At 35.3% G+C, this 22,572-nt stretch overlaps 1 protein-coding gene and 1 long non-coding RNA gene across 2 annotated transcripts; one reads left to right on the top strand and one right to left on the bottom strand.

Moving 5' to 3' along the window:
- The first annotated feature begins 1,609 nt into the window (after positions 1-1,609).
- On the top strand, positions 1,610-3,786 carry LOC107776987 (uncharacterized). The gene is made up of 2 exons (XR_001646114.2): positions 1,610-2,231; positions 3,603-3,786. It is a non-coding gene; the product is annotated as an uncharacterized LOC107776987 (long non-coding RNA).
- A 12,919-nt stretch (positions 3,787-16,705) lies between these two features.
- On the bottom strand, positions 16,706-22,332 carry LOC107765840 (putative lysophospholipase BODYGUARD 3). The gene is made up of 4 exons (XM_016584541.2): positions 21,269-22,332; positions 20,570-20,898; positions 19,532-19,731; positions 16,706-17,320 (listed from the first exon to the last, which is right to left on the bottom strand). Exons 1-4 carry the CDS (start codon positions 21,828-21,830, stop codon positions 16,993-16,995), a joined length of 1,419 nt encoding a protein of 472 aa, XP_016440027.1. The 5' UTR covers positions 21,831-22,332; the 3' UTR covers positions 16,706-16,992.
- Between the last annotated feature and the right edge of the window lie 240 nt (positions 22,333-22,572).

Raw genomic sequence — 22,572 nt, 5'->3', positions numbered from 1 at the left:
GAAGAAGAAGAAGAAGAAGAAGGGCAGCCATGGAGGTCGAGGGAGCTTGGAGATGGCAGTGGGGGGGTCGTTTGGAGAAGATGAAGAGGAGAGGGGGCGGGTGGTTTAGGGTTTGTTGTTAGGGGTTGGAGATAAGAAATGAAATGAAGAAAGGGGGTGGTTGTTTGGGCTATGAGGCAGACCGGGTCGGGGATGAGGTATGGGCTGGGTATCCGGGTTTCAATTTCAAAGGGGAAGAAAAATTATTTGGGATGATGGACTTTAAATTGATTTGGCCCAAATATGACTTAACACTCTTTTCTTTTTCCTTTCATTTTCTTTTAATTCCTAAAAACCAAAATTCCTAAATTAAATTGTAAAACCAAGATTATTTTAAGAAGATATTAATTTACCCTTAACAATAATTAACACACAAGATCAAATATTAAAATAAAATCACACAATTAAACAATAAAACTGACAAAACTACCAAAATTCATAATTTTTGTGATTTTCATTCTTTAAAATAGGACATGGTTTAATTAATTCCAAAAATGCATAATCAAATCATAAATATGCATGCAACATGTATTTTGGTATTTTTCAATTGATTAAAACAAGGTAAACATTCACAGACAAAAATAATTATCCAAAATGTCACGCAAAATTCTCAAAATTGTACCCAAAGGCAATTTGTTTTATTTTTCGATTTCTTTTGGAGTAGTTTTCGTGAAGCAAAAATCACGTGCTCACACAAGGTTCAATGGCCTCTCCGGTCTTGCTCTGACATATCCAAGCATTATGAGCCTATTTCTGACTTATCCGACTCAGATCGGACCTTTTCCAAGCCTTTCTCGCTTTAGGGTTCCTCTGAAACCCTAACTATTCGAGGTTTTCTCTGATTGTTTCCTTAAATCTGTTCTATATCTGTGCTCTACTTGTGTTTTTAAACTTTTTTCCTAATTTTTCTTTCGAAAATTACTTCTTCCGATTTAGGGTTTTTCTGAAAAGCTTAAAATGTTTCTCTGACTTTTCTTCTTCTTTTCTTTGTGTGTATTTGTCTATACTATGTTCTTATGTTTTCTTTTCTACCACGCACTGTAGACATGTGATTTTTTACCCTCCCCAATATTTTTATATTTTAGCATGTAAATATTTAATTTAGGCCTAATATAGTTATTTCAACACATTTTGACTCTTTTACTTTATTTTATTACAAGAAAAATGAAAATTACAAAATATTTTAGATTATTTATTTTTCATAAATTTTTTATGAAAAAAAAATAATATAAAGAATAGTACCTTATTTTTATCTTTATATAATTTCGAAAACACAAAAAATAGTTTCATGTTTAGTTTAATTAATTAGGATTAGCTTTGACATTTATTTCAAACCATAAAAATATAAAAAAAAATATATTGCATCTACATTTAGGATTTTATTTTACATTTTTAGATTAATTAAGTAAGTTGTTGTTTGACAAAAATAGAAAAATCATAAAAAAATAGTCATGTTGCATGTTACTCTTTAATTTCGAATTTTGGCAATTTTTTTTTAATTTGGTATTTAATTAGTTGTAATAATTATTAGGGTTAATTAATTTTTTAGGGTAATTTGGGTAGTCTAGCTTAGGGGAAGTGTTTACCTAACTTAGGAAGTTTCTATAATGGTAGGGTTTAGGAAATGCAATAGCTAAATTAAAAGGCACTAAGTTAAGTGGATACAATTAATATGAAGAAATGATTTGTAGTGGGGAGGAGCGCAGCATTACAAAGAGAAGAAAAAACGGAGCTGCTGAAAAAAGAGAAAAAAAACGCAGCAGTTGCTGCCCATCTTCTTCTTCAAAAATAACCTCAAAACAGCTTCATCTTCTTCATTCAATAACCACGAAAACCAGCTGAAACTTCATCCATTAAAACACTCCAAGATCAGCTCCCCACAGTTCCCGAAATCACCCACAAAGCAGCTAAAAAACAGCAACAAACCCGCCAAAAATCAGCGCAAAAAAGGCTGCCAAAACCGCCCAAAATCCAACTGAAAATCAGTCCGGAATGGCTTCATTCTCCACCTAAAAATACAGCAATAAAATACCCATCAAACCACTCTAAAAGCTGTTGATTTCACCCAGCAAAACACGCACAAGGTTCTTGAAATTGGAGGAGATCGAGTGAAGGTGCCAGCGAGTTTCAGTCGAGGTTCAAGGTTCGCTGGGGATTTTTCTTGCTATTTTCATTCCTTTGTACAGAAAGAGGTTAGATTCTCCAATATAAAATATCCAATTCTTTTCTTCAAAGGCGTAACTTCATTTTTGTTTATTTGTCAAACAGTTGTTTCTTTTATCAACTTTGTTGGTGCATTATTACTTTATTTACCATGAGTATTTGCTTTAGAATTATTTTTGTTACTAGTATGTTTATTTAAACAAGTGAACTTAATATAGAGTGAGATGCAAAAACAGAGCATAATAATTATATTGTTGAACATAAAGCTCAGATTCGTGTTTTCCTTTCTAATTTTCTAGTATTGATTTTAATTATTATTAATTATATTTTTCATGAAAGTTGAGAACAAGAAACACTAAAAATAATAGTTACGCTGGTCTAATAAATGGGCCAAATGTCCAAATCCAGAAGGCCCGTTCTTTAAATAAAGTTGACCAAGTTTTTGGCGACTAACAGATAGTCCCCAAAATCAAAATGCACATGATGCAAGCAAGCGCTCCTACTAGGGATCCGACATGAGGTTATGCTATACTAGGTTTGAAACCTGAATTTATTGTTCTAGACCTGGCTTACCCGAGCGGACAACTCGAGCCGAAGCGGGGGCAACGTACCGGGAGCACGAAAGTCTACCCGGTCTAGTTACTTGACCCAACCTCGTTTTACTTGGTATGACTTCTAACAGAAAAGTGGGCCACGCGCACGTGTGCACCATAAATTCAGAAGACTCAGAAAGAAGAAGGATTTTGTAACAGTTTATATATACAGTTCAAATAATATCAAAGCGGTAAAAAGCAACATTTAGCACATTAAGCCCAAACATGTGAATAAACCAGATAATAAATAAAGCCAAATATAACAATTATTCTAAGCTCAAATTCTTGAACCCTAAACCAGAGATTCTGGGTTCTTGTCCCCAGCAGAGTCGTCAGAGCTGTCACACCTCCTTTTTCACCTACACCCGCGTAAAGGGATGTATAAGGGAGTTTCTTCCAACTTAAAGTGACAATTAAAACGTGATTAATTTATTAAAAATTCAGAGTCGCCACTTAAGATAATTTATGGTGTCCTAAGTCATCGATTTAAATCCCGAATTGAGGTTAGTCTACCAGGAGCCAATTTTAGAGAGGTTATAGTAGCCCAATCTGTTAGTCGTGGAGAAATAATCCACAAAATCAAAAAAGAACCATTTGATCTGTATGTGACATTGGATAATATATTGTACTATCTAAAATAGTTGAGTCTTAACCATGATGTCATACACATTTAAATTTATGCCTTTAAATGAGCTGCAAATATTCTTTTTTGGGTTTGTGACCTTGTAGGGGTGGAACATATGATTCAGTATATAGAGATTTGATTTTTTTCCTTTTCATATGATTGCTCCTTTTTTTTTTCTGCAGTTGAGATGTCAGATAATATAATGGCTTATTGAAGAGCTTGCAAGGAACTGTATGGAAGTATTCTCGGTTCATCCAAGGGTCTTTATCACGACCCTAAACCCAAACTCAGTCGTAGTTACGCGGTCATGTTTAAATACATTGAGAAACGAAAATAATATTTAAATATGAAATTTTTATATTTCTATACACTATATGAAACTATATTATCCTCTCTGCTCAAAGTTTACTATAATTACATTTTATATACCCAATTATCATTTATGTACATTTTAAGGGAATTAATGATAATAATTAGTGTACTAAAATTACTCTAATGTATCTTCCACTCCCCCACTCCCTCCACGTTTCTCTCTCCACATCCCACCCCTTCCCCACGTATCTTGCACAAGAGAGCAATAAGTCCACCATTGACAACCATTAAAAAGTTTTGAAGCTTTGAATCAATTTAATGCTATGAAACTTAAAGCTTTGAAGTTCATTAACGGATGGTTCGAAGATCAATTAACAAAAATATTTATTAGTTGTTCAAAATTTTGTAAGTTCACTGCAATATTTTGCACAATCTAGCTTGTCACCTACATATTCGATGTCAGAGAAAAGTTTAGCTTTTTCTTTTGTTTGTTTCCCTTTAATTCGAATTTGGATTTTCGAAAAATATTATTTGTTTGAATTGGGTTGATGCTTTTTTACTTCAATACCACACAAGAGGAAGTGATTTGTGCGGTGACCAATTTTTCGCTTAAGCTGTTTATGGAAGGACCTGGTTCTTCTAAGTGTTTCTTAACCTACTATTGCAGAAATAGTAAATGAGAAAAGTAATTACGTGGAAAACACCTGGCTCAAAAGGTAAAAAAACCACGACCTACTTTCCAGTAGGATTTTTCCAAACTCTCCACTAAAATCACTTAGCCAAAAATTGCATTTACAAAAACTCTTTTGTAAACCTAGGACTAACTCTAATCCCGTTGTAGCACACAACCTCAACTGTTGCGACAACTTCAAGTTAACTCTAACTTGAAAGCTCTGAGTACCTATTACAATTGCCTCTAGAAAAAGCTAAAAGGTACAATATAAAACCACCTACTACAATTGAACTAGAATAAAAGACAGACACTTGGAACTGGTTCAAGTAGCTTCAGGTTTGCACAGTTGAATCACACACGAATTGCTTGCAAAATTGCCTTGCTATTTTGCTCTCAATTCACGTTTAACTTCTGCTTTTATGTGTTACCTGTAATAGAGAACAACACCGATATTTATAGAGTTAGTAAATAGAGATTGACTAGAATTATGATGTTACTCTTTTTTGGTGGAAGAGTTCTAGTTGATCTCAACTTCTAACTCCTTCCCTTTCTTAACCTGTGTTCTCTTTGAGCAAGGAGTTCTTCTCCTTATCCAATATGCAACCTTTTCAATCAGGATCAGGAGATATTGCTTCTAGAAAGTTAGGTTTATCTCCTTCACGTGCATCTCACATGCTTAAGTCTATTCGTATCTGTGCTCCACTGGGATGGACCTGGTTTATGTCTGCGTTCCTTTGTCAGTCTTCAAAACTAACCTTTACTTGGGTCAACATGGGTGTTGTTGCAAAGAATTGAGATTCTCTCTACGTCTCTCTCTATCTCTCAATCCCTAATTTCAGTAATGTAAAACAAAGGAAAAGAGAGCAGCAATTCCACCATTGACAGCCATTAAAAAGCTTTGAATTCGAATTTGAATTTTCAAAAATCATTATTAGTTTGGATTGGGCGTTGTTGCAAACAATTGGGAATATAGTTTGGAGTTTATATCTCAATTTTGAGGGTGTTTTGGTGAAGATTAGACTTGATTTTAGCTGATATTCAGATTGAAACTCGAAGAAGAAGAAGAAGAAGGAGAATATGGTTTGGAGTTTATATCTCAATTTTGAGAGGTTTTGGTGAAGATTAGACTTGGTTTTGCTTGAATTTCGGATTGAAACTCGAAGAAGAAGAAGACATTACATACATTATATTGCAGAAATTATAAAAATTGTATTATGTTGTTTATTTATTTTTCTTTTATTCATTTAACTATTGTATGAAAGTTGAACAACATTGTATAAAAATTATATCTAAGTTGTATGATATTGTAGTTGTATATAACTGAGTAGAAATAATGTATGAAAATTGTAGATAAGTTGTATAAAATTTATTTTTACTATGTATAAATCAGATACAAAATATACAAACGACATATTGTATAAATTTGTATAATATTTGTATTTAAGTTGTACGTTATTGTAGTTTTATTTAATTGGGTAGAAATAATGTATGAAAATTGTAGATAAGTTGTATAATATATAATTAGTTGTATGAATTTTATTTTTACTATGTATAAATCAGATACAAAATATACAAAAGACGTATTGCATAAAACTTGTATTTAAGTTGTATGATATTGTAGTTGTATTTAACTGTGTAGAAATAATGTATAAAAATTGTAGATAAATTATAGATTAGTTCGTTTGAATCCTAACAATATGCTCAGCTTGTAAGCAAACAAAATAGTATATACTCTTTAATTTTAGATTTTGTATATACATATTTTTCCTCTAATCCCAAATTCAATGTCAATCGTTTTGTTCAAAATTTATCCCGTGGAGGAAAGTCTTTCGAATAATGGACCCATATCAAAATTTTGTTAACAGTGATGGAATTGATTTTTGTTTAAGTTTAGGAAATTCCCAAGTCCTTTTCTTTAGCAAAGGTACAAAAGCAGGTACGTTAGTGACATAAAAAAGAGGGCACTAATAGTAAATAATATGCTACTATTCGTTAAATTTACATCAATTAATTATAGTGATAGGAAACCAAAACAAGATATTCAATACGATAAACTGTCAAAATAGAAATTAGGGCAAAATTTAGAGATGCTTGTAGAAGAAAATAAAGTAACACAAAAAAAAAAGCAATGTTTTAAAGAAAAGACGAGTTAGCGGTGAGGATGAAAGCACATGTTGGCTAGGAGAAAAAAAAGGAAAAGAGTGTAACTAAATCCCTTAATTTAAGGCACAAATAATGAATTAGGGCCTTTTAAGGTGGATTATATATATTTTGTAAATAAAATTTATTTATGCCGGGTAATTAACTAAACATGAACATTAAAGATAATAAAGATTCAAATAATGTATATGAATAAAAAAATCTCTAAAGATCAATCTCTTATGGTTGGTGTTGGGCTTTAGATATCCTCCTGAGTATCCACCATCTACTGGGCTGGACCATGTGAAACCCCATTTTATTGGATCCTCTTAATATAATTGGCCCAAGAGAAACTATGCAATAAAAGTAGGAAAAATACCTATGTCCATTTATAAATAGTTTATTATTAAAATTTGTTAATTCATAAAATATTATTAATATTTGTCACATATTATTAATATTAGCCAATTAGCTATTTGTAGCAAAAAAATATCAAATTTTTGCTTTTCTTGAGTGAGTGTTATTAGAATAGATTGTGTATATCTTAAGCAGCTTAAATCTAAGTTTTGAGATGATTTGGTGAAGTTTTGAGGTGGTTTGAATTAAAAATTCGAACTAGAAGATGAACATGACAAAAAATGATATGTGTATCACACTGTGTATCACTTGTATCACATATGTATCATAATTATATCAAATGTGTATCACATGTATATACATGTATATCTGTGTGAAAGATACAAACGTGATACATGTTTGATACATGTGTCGCAGAAGAATTTTTTGAACTCGATTTTAACTACGAATTTGATTCCAAATCAGTCTAAATCACCTCCAATCTTCCTCAAATTTTGCATATTGACTCATCTATATATTTTCGATGAATCTCAACCATACCCATTGAAAAAGGTCTTTTTTCGCTTAGATTTTTGGAATCTCGTATATATATATATATATATATATATATATATATATATATATATATATATATATATATATATATTTGTATTTCATCACCTTATTTGCTATCTCATCCATGAAATTTTTTTCTGTCTTACATTTGATGTTGCTAATCACGCTTAAAAATATGGAAGGAGATCTTTGCGTGTGATTCTTGGAGAGAAAGAACCTTATTGGATTTTCAATTTTTATATGTGTTTGGCTAGTTTTGAAAAGTTTATGATAAATAGCTAGAGATTGGTAAGTTGAGACTTATTTGAATATTTATGTAAGATTCCCATAAAGGTAGGATCCAAAGTAGAGGTGTTAATCGGGCCGACCCGCTAACAACCCGGTTCAACCCGGATCAGCCCGGTCCAGCCCGTTACTGTGCATATGTGTGCGGGTTGGGACGGGTTGGACGGGGGGCGGGCTAGTAACGTTAAGTTTTCGCCAAACGGGTACCCGAACCCGCCACAACCGGTTAAGCCCTTAACGGGCCGCAGCCCGCGACAAGTTAAAAATAATATTAAAAAAATGAAAGCCCGACCCGCCCGAACCCGCTAGGCCCGAACCCGTACGGGTCCTATAGAACCCGAAAAATCCTAGCCCGCCACCAGCCCGTTAACTTCAACCCGGTAACAACCCGCCCGTAACCCTAACGGGCTGACCATTTTTGTGTCCAGCCCGTCCCAGCCCGCCCGATAAACACCTATAATCCAAAGCCCGCATTAAAGCAGCTAAAGAAGTCCAAAAGTACCAGCAGAAGTGAAATCGGAGGCAAAATAGTCAACTTCAGATTCTTCTTAACGTCATGTACAAAGAAGAAGAAGAAGAAGAAGAAGAATTAACGTAAAAAGTCGCCTATCCAATCGTTAAACTAAAAATAGTCGACGAATATATATATATATATATATATATATATATATATATATATATATATATATATATTGAATAAAAAATAAAAAAATAAATCCGATATCATTAAAGTATAATAGAGCCCAAGAAAAAGGAAGGAAACCAAAAATCTTTTTATTTGAGATACCATTTTACTCAAATGAGTAAATTTCACTTAACCTTCTTTATCTTTCGAATTTCACATTCATCTTCCCAGGAAATGGAAAACTCTTTTGAGTTAACAATTTTGATTGATTTTTCGAAATTATGAAATATTCAAAAAATATGTGTATGTGATGTTTGGCTAAAATTTCATATTTTTGCATGTAATTTGCCTTGCATTATGCCTCGATTTCGTTAATTTTGGTGTGAATATTTCTGACTCAAGCTTAATAATGTTATTTATATGTGTATGAGTAAATTAGAAGTGATTTGGGGAGTTTGCATGCAAATTGACGTCAAAAAAGGAAGAATTTGGAAGAAGTATAAGTTTGGTGTCCAGGTTGGTGCCAGACACCAACAAAAATGCCAAAGACAGAAGACCAAAAAGTTTGTTGTCCTGGTTGGTGCTAGGCGCCAAGCGAGACGCCAAAGGGCAGATTTTGTCCTAATTCCTCTGGGACTTGGGGATTTCAACCCTAAATGTCCCAACATGTATAAAAGGGGTTCTAAACCTATTTTTTGAGGAGTGGGACATATTTTGGACGAAGAAGGGGACATACTTTGGAGCAAGGGATAGCACGGAGCCGCCGTGGAGGCCAGAATTCATCAGATTCCATCTTTCTTCCATCAAACTTAGTAATCTTTACGTTTTTTCATTGATTTGTTGTTTTGCTACCATGTCTATGTGGAGCTAAACTTCGCATTCTAGGGTTGTGGTTTCCTTGAATATTGAGGTTTATTAATTACATTACTGTTAACACAAATTATCATCTTTGGTTGTTTCTCTAATTTGTGCATAATTGCTTAATTATTTGGCCAGCAGTTGAGTTCTATTACTATATATGCTATGCTTGGGAAAGGCGTGTTTAGATTAGAGTAGAATTAGAGAGAGCTTGTTTCTTAACCCGTGGGTCGAGGAAAGATTTCGCGGCTAGGATAGGAATATACCTAACCGTCTTCCTTTGTTAAAAACCGTATTATATTCGTTCATGATAGATTCAAGACCATATGAATATTTATGGATAGACGGATAGTATTGTGGGAATATGTATCAACTATATACTACTCTCTCTATATATATATACACACACTACTTTTTACTCTAATTCAATATGACACATGGAAAGACAATAGAGATGCTGCCTTAGATCCTCATCGACCGAGGCGGAGCGAGCATTTCAACTTTATGAGTTCTAATTTTTAGAACGACAATTTTAAGAACTACTAACTGAGTTCTAAATTTAATATTATATATATTTAGTAATTTTCTTAACATAAATATATTGTTTGATCAAAAGTTATTGGGTTCGACCGAACCCGCACTCAGGCTTCTACCTCCGCCCCTGCTCATCGAGCAACTCCATAAATAGTCCTTGGCAATGACAATCGCTAATAATCTTGATGCTTCGTAAGTAGAAGCTCTTTTACTATTGACGTCGTGGTAAGATGGATATGATACCTCTACCCTTAACTAGAAGTTTTCCGTTCGAGCCTTAAGAATGGAAAATATTTTAGTAGAGAGCGCTTCTTCCCTTAATGAGCTTACACGATTAGGATCCAAATTAGTCGAGGTGCTAATAGGAGTATCGGACACGTTTGGAAAACAAAAAATAAATAAAAAGCTTTTCTAGAGGAAGAAGTGAGAATCAAGAAAACCAAATTTAATTTGGATATTTTGACAAATGAGAAACGAGGGGTTACACTATTTACTTGCGTATTTGCAAACATAACCTGTACTATTATTGGCCCTCTTTTTCATAACAAACAGAATAGATCAACAAAAAATTGCATGTGGAATCACATATTATGTCTAGATTCGATCTACATTTATCTCTTTAAGCAACTCGTTAGATTTCTTGAAAGTTTAATTAGGAAATAGTGGAGGCAAGTGAACAGTTAGGGATACTCTTTGGTCAATTTAGTGAGGATTTTAATCTAAGTGTTAGGTTATTTATTTCAACAACCAACTTTAAATACATAGGCGTGTGGATTTGGAGCAAATCAAGAGAATTTACTTGCCTCATTATTTTCTCTGGCTAGCCACCAGCACAAGCATATCATGACTTATTATTAGACCACATGGATTTAGCTTTTGCAATCAGTATTCCAATTACAAAATTAGAAAGAAAAAAAGAAAACTATACTCAAAACTTATGGATTTGTCTTATTGTTGGCTAAGCTAAATCAAAGGAGTAAACTTTTAGGTCTCGTTTGGTACGAGGATAAGGAATAATTAATTTTGGGATTAAATTTAAAAAGACTTTATCCCATATTTGGTTGGGAGAAAATTACAGTATAATTAATCTCAGGGTTAGTTATCCCTGGATTGTAGTATTTTTTTTTATCCCTATGAAAAGGTGGAATAACTAATCCCGGGATAACTTCTTTCCAACCAAACTACCCCTTAATACGGCGTGATATTGTTTGTTGTAGGCTAAACTCGCAAGGTTTTCGGTAAAAGGCTTCATTCAATTAAGAGTATCATTCCTTATATGTAGTTTCCCAATCTTATCAACTATTAATAGGGTGTTTTTATATGCACACTCTGTGGGGTCCAACCCCTTAATTTAAGGAAGTTATTTTCTTCCTTTCTTCTTCATTTTCAAAGTTGGCAGAAGCAGGCAACCCACGTTTCTCATTTTTCTGTCAAAAATCACAGGCTGCAGAAGTTGAAAGGTCAAGGTTGGTAGGCATATTTTGCCTACAAAATGAGAGCTTCGGCTCTCATTCTATCATCACAATCTCAGAGGAAAATATATCTGAGAGCTAGAAAGAAAGAGTGAGGTTTCACAGACAGGATATAAGAAAATAGTCTGTGAAGAAAATAGAGAGTTTGAGCGATATTGTAGTGAGGTGAAATATCAAAAGAGGGTTATTTCTTTTGAATATTGTAGTGGTCTTTGTAGTATTTTTACTCGGGACTACAAAGTGTAAATTCCTTACTATAGTGATATCAGTTGCTCCTCTCGGGGTCGTGGTTTTTCCCTTATTCAGAAGGGTTTTCCACGTAAAAATCTTGGTGTCATTGTTACTTTTTTATTCTTGTTAATTACCATATCTCGGTGCTACATTATTATTCCGCTTTTATTACCGTGAATATTATTTTGGTAGGGGGTTTATTCCCAACAACTGGTATTAGAGCACAGGTTCTGCTCATTCACTGAAATACTATTCACTGTCGGTAGTACTATACTTGGTGAAAAATAAAAATGTCTGGAGTAAAGTACGAGGTAGCAAAATTCAATGGAGATAACTGTTTCTCAACATGGCAAAGAAGGATGAGAGATCTGCTCATCCAACAAGGATTACACAAGGTTCTAGATGTTGATTCCAAAAAGCCTGATACCATGAAAGCTGAGGATTGGGCTGACTTGGATGAAAGAGTTGCTAGTGCAATCAGGTTGCACTTATCAGATGATGTGGTAAATAACATCATTGAAGAAGACACTCCACGTGGAATTTGGACAAGGTTGGAAAACCTATACATGTCCAAAACGCTGGCAAATAAATTGTACCTGAAGAAGCAGTTATACGCCCTGCACATGAGTGAAGGTACAAATTTTTTGTCACATTTAAATGTGTTTAACGGACTAATCACACAGCTTGCCAATCTCGAAGTGAAAATCGAGGAAGAAGATAAAGCCATCTTGCTATTGAACTCGTTGCCATCTTCGTACGATAATTTGACAACAACCATCTTGCACGGTAAGACTACTATTGAGTTGAAAGATGTCACATCGGCTCTTCTACTCAATGAGAAGATGAGAAAGAAGCCTGAAAATCAAGGACAGGCTCTCATCACAGAAGGTAGAGGCAGGAGTTATCAAAGGAGTTCGAACAACTATGGTAGATCCGGAGCTCATGGGAAGTCAAAGAACCGATCCAAATCAAAAGCCAGAAATTGCTACAACTGTAATCAACCAAATCCAAGGAAGGGCAAAAGTGAAACCAGTGGCCAGAAGAATGACGACAACACAGCCGCCATGGTGAAAAATAATGGTAATGTTGTCCTCTTTATAAATGAGGAAGAGGAATGCATGCACCTGTCAGGTCCAGAGTCGGAATGGGTGGTTGACACAACGACATCTTACCATGCCACACCGGTAAGAGATCTTTTTTGCAGATATGTAGCAGGTGATTTAGACACAGTGAGAATGGGTAACACAAGTTACTCAAAGATTGTGGGGATTGGTGATATTTGTATCAACACAAATGTCGGATGCACATTGGTTCTAAAGGATGTGCGGCATGTACCTGATTTGCGGATGAACTTGATCTCGGGAATTGCTTTAGACCGAGATGGATACGAGAACTATTTTGCGAATCAAAAGTGGAGACTCACTAAGGGACCATTGGTGATTGCAAAGGGAGTTGCTCGTGGCACGTTGTACAGGACAAATGCAGAAATATGCCAAGGTGAATTGAACGCAGTACAAGATGAGATTTCTGCAGATTTGTGGCACAAAAGAATGGGTCATATGAGCGAAAAGGGATTGCAGATTCTTGCCAAGAAATCACTCATTTCTTATGCCAAAGGTACTACGGTAAAAGCTTGTGACTACTGTTTATTTGGTAAGCAGCATAGAGTCTTATTTCAGACATTGTCTGAAAGAAAATTGAATATACTTGATTTAGTATATTCTGATGTTTGCGGCCCAATGGAAATTGAATCAATGGGCGGTAACAAATATTTTGTTACTTTTATTGACGATGCTTCACGAAAAGTATGGGTTTATATTTTGAAAACCAAAGATCAGGTGTTTCAAGTTTTCCAGAAGTTTCATGCTCTAGTAGAAAGGGAGACGGGTCGAAAGCTAAAGCGTCTCCGAAGTGACAATGGAGGTGAGTACACTTCAAGGGAATTTGAAGAGTATTGTTCAAGTCATGGGATCAGACATGAAAAGACAGTTCCTGGAACCCTACAACACAATGGCGTAGCCGAGAGGATGAACCGCACCATTGTGGAGAAGGTGAGAAACATGCTCAGAATGGCTAAACTGCCTAAGTCATTCTGGGGTGAAGCAGTTCAGACAGCCTGTTACCTGATCAATAGGAGTCCATCAATTCCGTTGGCATTTGAAATCCCAGAGAGAGTTTGGACCAACAAGGAGGTGTCCTACTCGCATCTGAATGTGTTCGGTTGCAGAGCTTTTGCACATGTACCAAAAGAGCAGAGAACAAAGCTGGATGATAAATCTATTCCCTTCATATTTATCGGATATGGAGATAAAGAGTTCGGGTATAGACTGTGGGATCCTGTAAAGAAGAAGGTCATCAGAAGCAGAGATGTAATCTTCCGAGAAAGTGAAGCTGGAACTGCTGTTGATATGTCAGAAAAGACGAAGAATGGTATAATTCCTAACCTTGTTACTATTCCTTCTACTTCTAACAATCCCACAAGTGCAGAAAGTACGACCGACGAGGTTGCCAAGCAGGGGGAGCAACCTGGTGAGGTTATTGAGCAGGGGGAGCAACTTGATGAAGGTGTCGAGGAAGTGGAGCACCCCACTCAGGGAGAAGAACAACCTCAACCTCTGATGAGATCAGAGAGGCCAAGGGTAGAGTCATGCAGGTACCCTTCTACAGAATATGTCCTCATCAGTGATGAGGAGGAGCCAGTTAGTCTTAAGGAGGTGCTGTCCCATCCAGAAAAGAACTAGTAGATGAAAGCTATGCAAGAAGAGATGGAATCTCTACAGAAAAATGGCACATACAAGCTGGTTGAACTTCCAAAGGGTAAAAGACCACTCTAATGCAAATGGGTCTTTAAACTCAAGAAAGATGGAAATGGCAAGCTGGTCAGATACAAAGCTCGATTGGTGGTTAAAGGCTTCGAACAAAAGAAAGGTATTGATTTTGACGAAATTTTCTCACATGTTGTCAAAATGACTTCTATTCGAACAATTTTGAGCTTAGCAGCTAGCCTAGATCTTGAAGTGGAGCAGTTGGATGTGAAAACTGCATTTCTTCATGGAGATTTATATGGAGCAGCCAGAAAGATTTGAAGTAGCTGGAAAAAAACACATGGTGTGCAAATTGAATAAGAGTCTTTATGGATTGAAGCAGGCACCAAGGCAGTGGTACATGAAGTTTGACTCATTCATGAAAAGTCAAACATACCTAAAGACCTATTCTGATCCATGTGTATACTTCAAAAGATTTTCTGAGAATAACTTTATTATATTGTTATTGTATGTGGATGACATGTTAATTGTAGGAAAAGACAAGGGGTTGATAGCAAAATTGAAAGGAGATCTGTCCAAGTCATTTGATATGAAGGACTTGGGCCCAGCACAACAAATTCTAGGGATAAAGATAGTTCGAGAGAGAACAAGTAGAAAGTTGTGGCTATCTCAGGAGAAGTACATTGAACGTGTACTAGAACGCTTCAACATGAAGAATGCTAAGCCAGTTAGCACACCTCTTGCTGGTCATCTAAAGTTGAGTAAGAAGATGTGTCCTACAACAGTGGAGGAGAAAGGGAACATGGCTAAAGTTCCTTATTCTTCAGCAGTCAGAAGCTTAATGTATGCAATGATATGCACTAGACCTGATATTGCTCACGCAGTTGGTGTTGTCAGCAGGTTTCTTGAAAATCCTGGAAAGGAACATTGGGAAACAGTCACGTGGATACTCAGGTACCTGAGAAGTACCACGGGAGATTGTTTGTGCTTTGGAGGATCTGATCCAATCTTGAAAGGCTATACAGATGCTGATATGGCAGGTGACATTGACAACAGAAAATTCACTACTGGATATTTGTTTACATTTTCAGGGGGAGCTATATCATGGCAGTCTAAGTTGCAGAAGTGTGTTTGCACTTTCAACAACTGAAGCAGAGTACATTGCCGCTACAGAAACTAGCAAGGAGATGATATGGCTCAAACGGTTCCTTCAAGAGCTTGGATTGCATCAGAAGGAGTATGTCGTCTATTGTGACAGTCAAAGTGCAATAGACCTTAGCAAGAACTCTATGTACCATGCAAGGACCAAACACATAGATGTGAGATATCATTGGATTCGTGAGCAGGTGGAGAACGAATCTTTACAGGTCAAAAAGATTCATACAAGTGAGAATCCTTCCGATATGCTGACCAAAGTGGTACCAAGAGACAAGTTTGAGCTATGCAAAGAACTTGTCCGCATACACTCAAACTAGAAACTGCGAAGTTACCTCCTTCGGGTGAATGGGATTGGAGGGGGAGATTTGTGGGGTCCAACCCCTTAATTTAAGGAAGTTGTTTTCTTCCTTTCTTCTTCATTTTCAAAGTTGGCAGAAGCAGGCAACCCACGTTTCTCATTTTTCTGTCAAAAATGACAGGCTGCAGAAGTTGAAAGGTCAAGGTTGGTAGGCATATTTAGCCTATAAAATGAGAGCTTCGGCTCTCATTCTATTATCACAATCTCAGAGGAAAATATATCTGAGAGCTAGAAAGAAAGAGTGAGGTTTCACAGACAGGATATAAGAAAATAGTCTGTGAAGAAAATAGAGAGTGTGAGCGATATTGTAGTGAGGTAAAATATCAAAAGAGGGTTATTTCTTTTGAGTATTGTAGTGGTCTTTGTAGTATTTTTACTCGGGACTACAAAGTATAAATTCCTTACTATAGTGATATCAGTTGCTCCTCTCGGGGTCGTGGTTTTTCCTTATTCAGAAGGGTTTTCCACGTAAAAATCCTGGTGTCATTGTTACTCGTTTATTCTTGTTAATTACCGTATCTCGGTGCTACATTATTATTCCGCTTTTATTACCGTAAATATTATTTTGATAGGGTGTTTATTCCCAACACACTCAACAATCTCTCCCTCAAACTAATTAAGATTCACATGGCTCATCGCCTAAATCCACGGGTCAATTTGAGATTTATTGTATGCCAATGAACATTTATAACCACCGAAACCCAAAACTAGCTTCTTCTGTGTAGGTGCGTGTCCAAGCTACCTTTGGCATGATGATAAAGGCAGTAAATTGAGTTCCACGCCATCACTTTGATGTCTCCATACTATCTCATCAAACTATTGGCTTTGCTAGCATTTTGCTGGGCTAAACCAGCCCAAAAACACTATTAATATAATTTGATATTGTCCGTTTTGAGCCAAGTCCATATGATTTTCACCAAAAAGCCTCCCACCATTATACAAAAAAATGAGATGAAATACAAGTAGACATAAACATTTCCGTTGCTTCTTATTGCTCTTATGCAATTACTAATAGGAAGAGATGAGAAACACTTTCACATCCCATTACAAAGCTGTGGTGATCCACTGATATACTAATTAATACTTGAATTATCTGGGTTTTTCAATCTAATCAAGAAAAAAAAGGATAAAAAGAAATAAAAACTAGTCCAATAAAGCTTTCATTATATCCAAATTTGCTTCATTGGACTTGGTAAAAAAATAAAAATGACATTGTTTATCTAGGATCTTGAATCAAACACTTGAGAAATTCAAGTTGTAGAATTATTTCTCCAAATTTCTTCAAGTTCCCGAGCAAATACCTGCTGCCTGCCAACAACAATAGTGATGTGATCTTTATTCTCAACTACCTTAACACGAGCACGAGGAATTCTAGATTGTACGTTGTAGCTGCATTCGACAGGGATAAGTTCATCATCTCTACCGTGGAAAACCATGACTTCGCATTTTAGACGATTTTTCACCATGTCTAAATAACCTTCAATTTTTCCAGCAGTGCCACAAATTATGTTGTGTAATGTATGCCATGCTGCGTTGTGTGTATGACAGCAGAATCCTTCTACTAAGTATGTTTTGATCCTGTAGTTAAAATCATTTTGATAATAAGTAAACAAGAAAGTAATGCCAAAAAAGGAAAAAAGGAGATTGCTTAAGGTTTTAAAAAAAAATTAATAGGAGAAAGTTGATTAAGCTTGGTTTCTGTCAATAAATATAGATGACATAAGAAGGAATATGAGTTTTATCTACTTATGTATAAAAATACTTACACAATCAGTTATTTTTAAGGTAATTACCGTAATTTTTTATTAATTTGGTAAATTTGTAGATATGGTAACTAAACCTACTTAGGTATTGAGCCGGATTAGCAAATATATACGAACACTAACAAGAGTTGTGGTAGAGTGGTAAGTAATCCTTCATTCTTAACCAGATATCTTGAAGTCAAGTCCTAGGTATGAAATCGCCGTTGTTAAAGAGCGTTTTATTCTTAATATGGGATTTTTCGGCGTGAATTCGAATTTAATCGGGTTAAATATAAGTACTGGACAACGGGTGTAAAACAAAAGAGCAAATACATACAAACAATTTTATGTTGTCATTGTACTTTCACCCTCCTCATGTTATTATTGGGGTCAACGGTCAAGAACTGACTTGGCTGACAATGCATAGACTGATCAATGACTGAGAGATGAGAATAAATAATAAAACGCTAAGCCAACCAAGCAAAAATCTACCACTAAATCTTAAAGAGGACGGTTGTGCTTTACCCTAATCTTAAATAATCGTCAAGGAAATGACATGAATGAAATAATTAAATTTTGACCAAGAAGAAAGCAGTGGACATGCCCAAAAAGGAGGAAAAGAAAAGGTTGGAATAGTAGATGCAGTTGGTGGGCGTTGATTGAGATTTTTATGCGTTGTTTGTCTGCACGTAATTTAATGTCAAGACCTATGTAGGGTACCTTTCCTCGCGATATGAGTTTATGGGTTCTAAAATTCTAGGATAATAAATGTTAGTAATTGAATTTTTGTACATATTTAAAGAATTTTGTAATACAAATATAAATCTTGGATTGCAATTACTAGGTTTGATCGAACTCGTAACTAATATTCTAGTTCTGCCCTGCTTTTTGTCCGAGTCGTAGTAACTTCAATCTTTTGATAAATATTGGGTCATTGTATGACTTTAAGAATATATCATTAAAAATAAAATGAAAATCTTAAGGTTAGAAAATTTTAAAATATAAAAAAGATGTCATGATAACCAAATATGAAAAATGGCTTGTACTAGTAGTACATTCAAATGCTAAATTCCTTTTGTGGTCAAGAAACCATATAATCTCAAAATGTGGGACATAAACAACACATGAAATTGTTCTCTTTTCTCGACCTCCCCCGCTCCACTTGTTGTACATAATTGGCATCATAATTTAGAATTTAATTTATATGCAGACAAATGTGAATACTTTTAACACTACTCGTGCAATGCAACATGTTGTAACACCTAGTCTGTTTTATTTTCATGTAATTAGTTCTCACTTACTATGTAGAGGCGAATTCATAATTTGAAGTTTATAAGTTTTTATCATAATATCAAATTAATATCCAATAATAACTGAGTTCACAGTTAGAAATTTATAAATATTTAGTGGACTTCTTAACAGAAATACAACGTTTACGCAAAAGTTACTGGGTTCCCGAAACGTATATATAATGCTCTAGATCCACCAATGTTACTATGAACAACAACAACAGTAACAACAAACTCAGTAGTTTTCCATAAATGGGGTATAGGGAGGGTAAGATGTACACAGCCTTACCTCTACCTCTGGAAAGGCAGAGTGGATGTTTCCGATAGACTCTCGACTAATGTTACTATGAACAATTACTTATATTTATCTTTTAGGTTATTTATTGTTGTCTATCGGTGTATCTGATCTTTCGGAAACAACCTCTCTACTCTCTCGGGGTAGGGGTAAGGTCTGCGTACAAACTAACCTCCCCAGACCTCACTAGTGGGATTTCACTGGATCGTTGTTGTTGTTGTTGTTGTATCGGTGTATCTGAGTTAAAACTATTTTATTATTATTTGATGGAAAATAGAGGAGAAGTTGACCATTATGACCCCATTAAAATGCATGAACTATTCAAAGAATTGGAATCCTAATTTAAGATAGTTTAGACAATCAAACCTAATTAAATTAGAGATGAGACAACACGACCATATATAGTTAGCACAAAAGGACAATTTAGTGTGGGTAGGAAATATTTTGAAGGAACATAACGCACCTGTTTCTGGTGAGGAATTTGGTGAGAAAATCCCACAAACGATGGTTTTTGCAGATAAGAAGGCAAATGGTTCGGCTTACGTGCTCATACCAACAAGCTATGGATGCTCCAAATGCAATCGGTGGCCATACTCGTCTTGGCGCTATTCTTCTCATCATATATTGCGTAGCTTGTTCTCCCTTTGGTGTTGGAAAATATGGCTGTCATTTTGTACATTTATGTCATTAAACAAAAACAAAAAAAGATGACCTCAATTAATAAAGTCATACATCAACTTTTTTATAACACTTAATTCAGATAAAAAGGTCAAATTTGCTATATACTACAGTCAAACCTCTCAATAACCAGTGACGAAGCTAGGAATTTTATCTAAGGTGTTCAAACTTAAAAAAGTAAAAAAAAAAAAATTCAATAAAGGGTATTCAATATATGTCATGTACTTCTAAAATTCAATATTTTACCGATACATATAGTATAATTTTTCTACGGAGGATGATCAGTTGATCACCCTTCTGGCTATATAGCTTCGCCCCTGTCTATAACAGTCTCGTTTGTTTCGAAATTTTTTGGCTGTGTAAAGTGATGTTATAGAAAATATATATTATAACGTAACATAAAAGATTAGTTCCAAAAAAAAAACGTGGCCGTTATAGTAAAATGTTGTTATAAAGATTGATATTTATAGAGAGGTTTGACTGTATCCTAAATTGAATAACTTTGCATTCTATTAAACTTTTGATCTAATACTACCCTGCCGTTAGGAAAAACTCTCAATTTTATTCCTAACGGATCGGAGCTCCAACATTTAGTGTTAAATTTTGACATTTTTTCTAGAAATATTTTGGACATGTAAAGTCCACCCAATATACATTGGAGCACCGCTAATGGCACATATAAATACGAGATGATTTGCCAACGACACAAGTATGAATAGATTAAAAGTATAACTAGAATAAAATTGAGCAATTTCGAATAGTATAACAACAAAATTAGACCATTTTCATTAATTAATCCTTTTGAAGATTGGTGGCAACTTACCGGTGCAAGTAAAGTGAGGGATTTAACTAAGCCAGGATGCTTAACAGCAAGTGCTAGCGCCAAAATGCAGCCCAAGGAATGTGCCACAATGTGGAAAGATTTCACTGTGTATGGCTCTAACACTGATTTTTCAATCATGTCAAGATGCTCTCTTAAGGTGTAAAGTGAATCATTTGGCTTTGGACTTCTTCCAAATCCCAGCAAATCCACCGCAAATAGGCGATATTTTGATTTTGTTGCCTTTGTAAAGTTAGGGAATAGAGTCTCTGTCCAAAATGCTGATGATGATATGAACCCATGAATGAAGATCACATTCTCTTGCACGTTCTCTGTGTTTTATTAATCACACCGATAGAAGGCATTAATATAAGAAGAAACAAAATAATATTACGTCTCCTCCAAAATAAATCTTTTGTCTCTGAGCCGAGTGTCTCCCGGAAATAGCCTCTCTACCCCTCTGGGGTAAGGGTAAGGTCTGCGTACACTCTACTTTCCCCGAACCCCACAAATGAGATTCTACTGGGTTGATAAGTGTCGTTTAAGGTTTTAGTATACATAACATTAGTCATAATTAAGGGTCATTTGACTAAATTACCCGTTATATCTCATCATATTACCTTTTTTCTATACTCAGACTTTTTAGAAGTTGACACTTATTTTGGATCGGAGGAAAAAGAGAGGAGAGTTTACTTGTCATACCTTTGGCACCATCAACATGGACAAAAAGTGTATCTTTGCAAGAAGAGGACCAAGAATTACAAGTTTTACAATCACAATCCGACCATCTTGGAATTGGATGATATTGTTGGCCACCAATTTTGCCTTGCAACATTTCCACAATGGTGGAATTAACAGTGAAAGTTGACATTCGGGTTCCCTTTTTCACTGTGGCATTTTCCAATTTGAGCCGCTTGAGTTCATTCACTGTGGATTTTGACACTTCAGAAACCAAAGAAGGCCGAGTGTAGAGTGTGTCTGATATTTCTTCTAGCTGCAATTTGTTGCGGCTAGAAGAAGTACTGAGACACACAATCTTGGATTCTCCTTGCTCGGAGACCAAGATTGTACCACTACTCGTCACAGCTGACGAGCAGTAGCACGGTTTCCACTCTGCTTCAACGATGAAATCGATTACTTTGTAAGTGTAACAAAGTAGAAAATCAAGAATGTCAAGAACTGAGAAAACAATGAAACTGATTGCTTCATTCAAAATTCTGCCTGTCATTATAAATATTGACTTGGCCTTGTCCATTGTTGACATATTAGTTTGTGTAAAGACTGAAATGGGGGCGTCAAGATTCACAAGGATTGTGTTTTTACGCTGCTTTGGTATGTCACAAAGATTATGCTAGGCACTCGTTAGCTTGACGAAAGCTCCGAGTGCCATTAGATCATGAAAAAAAAGAAGTTAAGGGCACAATAATATTTTTACCCAAGAATCTCACAATCCCATAAAAGAAAAGGTAAGGTGTTGAAAGATTATAAGCAAAAGGGACATGAAAAATGGAACATATACACAAAATGATGACACAATGTTGTTGGATTAAATTGATTGAGGAATGCGTGTGGGGTTGAGTTCTTCTCTGTTCAAAATTTGGTGGGAGGAGAAAAAAGATAGATAAATATAGACACGTAACGGCTGGTAACAGATCAGTGGAACTTTATTGATACATTAAAAACATTTGCTGGACTAAGAAAACAAGTTTGGTGGTGGTTGAACCTCTGAGTAAACAATACTTATAATGTTACTCAACCCTTTGTTTTACTCCATATATATAGTCTCACACTCCTTGTATACTTTACTAGTAACACTTCATTTTCGCTTGCAACCCCTTAAGTTTTGGTTAAATAAAATTGTGGTCCCTATATATATAAAAGAAATGCAACCGCTAAGCCGGTATAACAACATCCTTAGATCAATTAATGCTTAAAAACTATAGAAATTTCGAAGGAGACCTTTGGAGCAACAATAAAGTCGTCTCATAGGTTATATGTTCGAACTG

Source organism: Nicotiana tabacum, chromosome 5, assembly GCF_000715075.1.
Source record: "Nicotiana tabacum cultivar K326 chromosome 5, ASM71507v2, whole genome shotgun sequence".
NCBI lineage: Eukaryota > Viridiplantae > Streptophyta > Magnoliopsida > Solanales > Solanaceae > Nicotiana > Nicotiana tabacum.
This window is presented reverse-complemented; position numbering and strand designations above follow the sequence as displayed.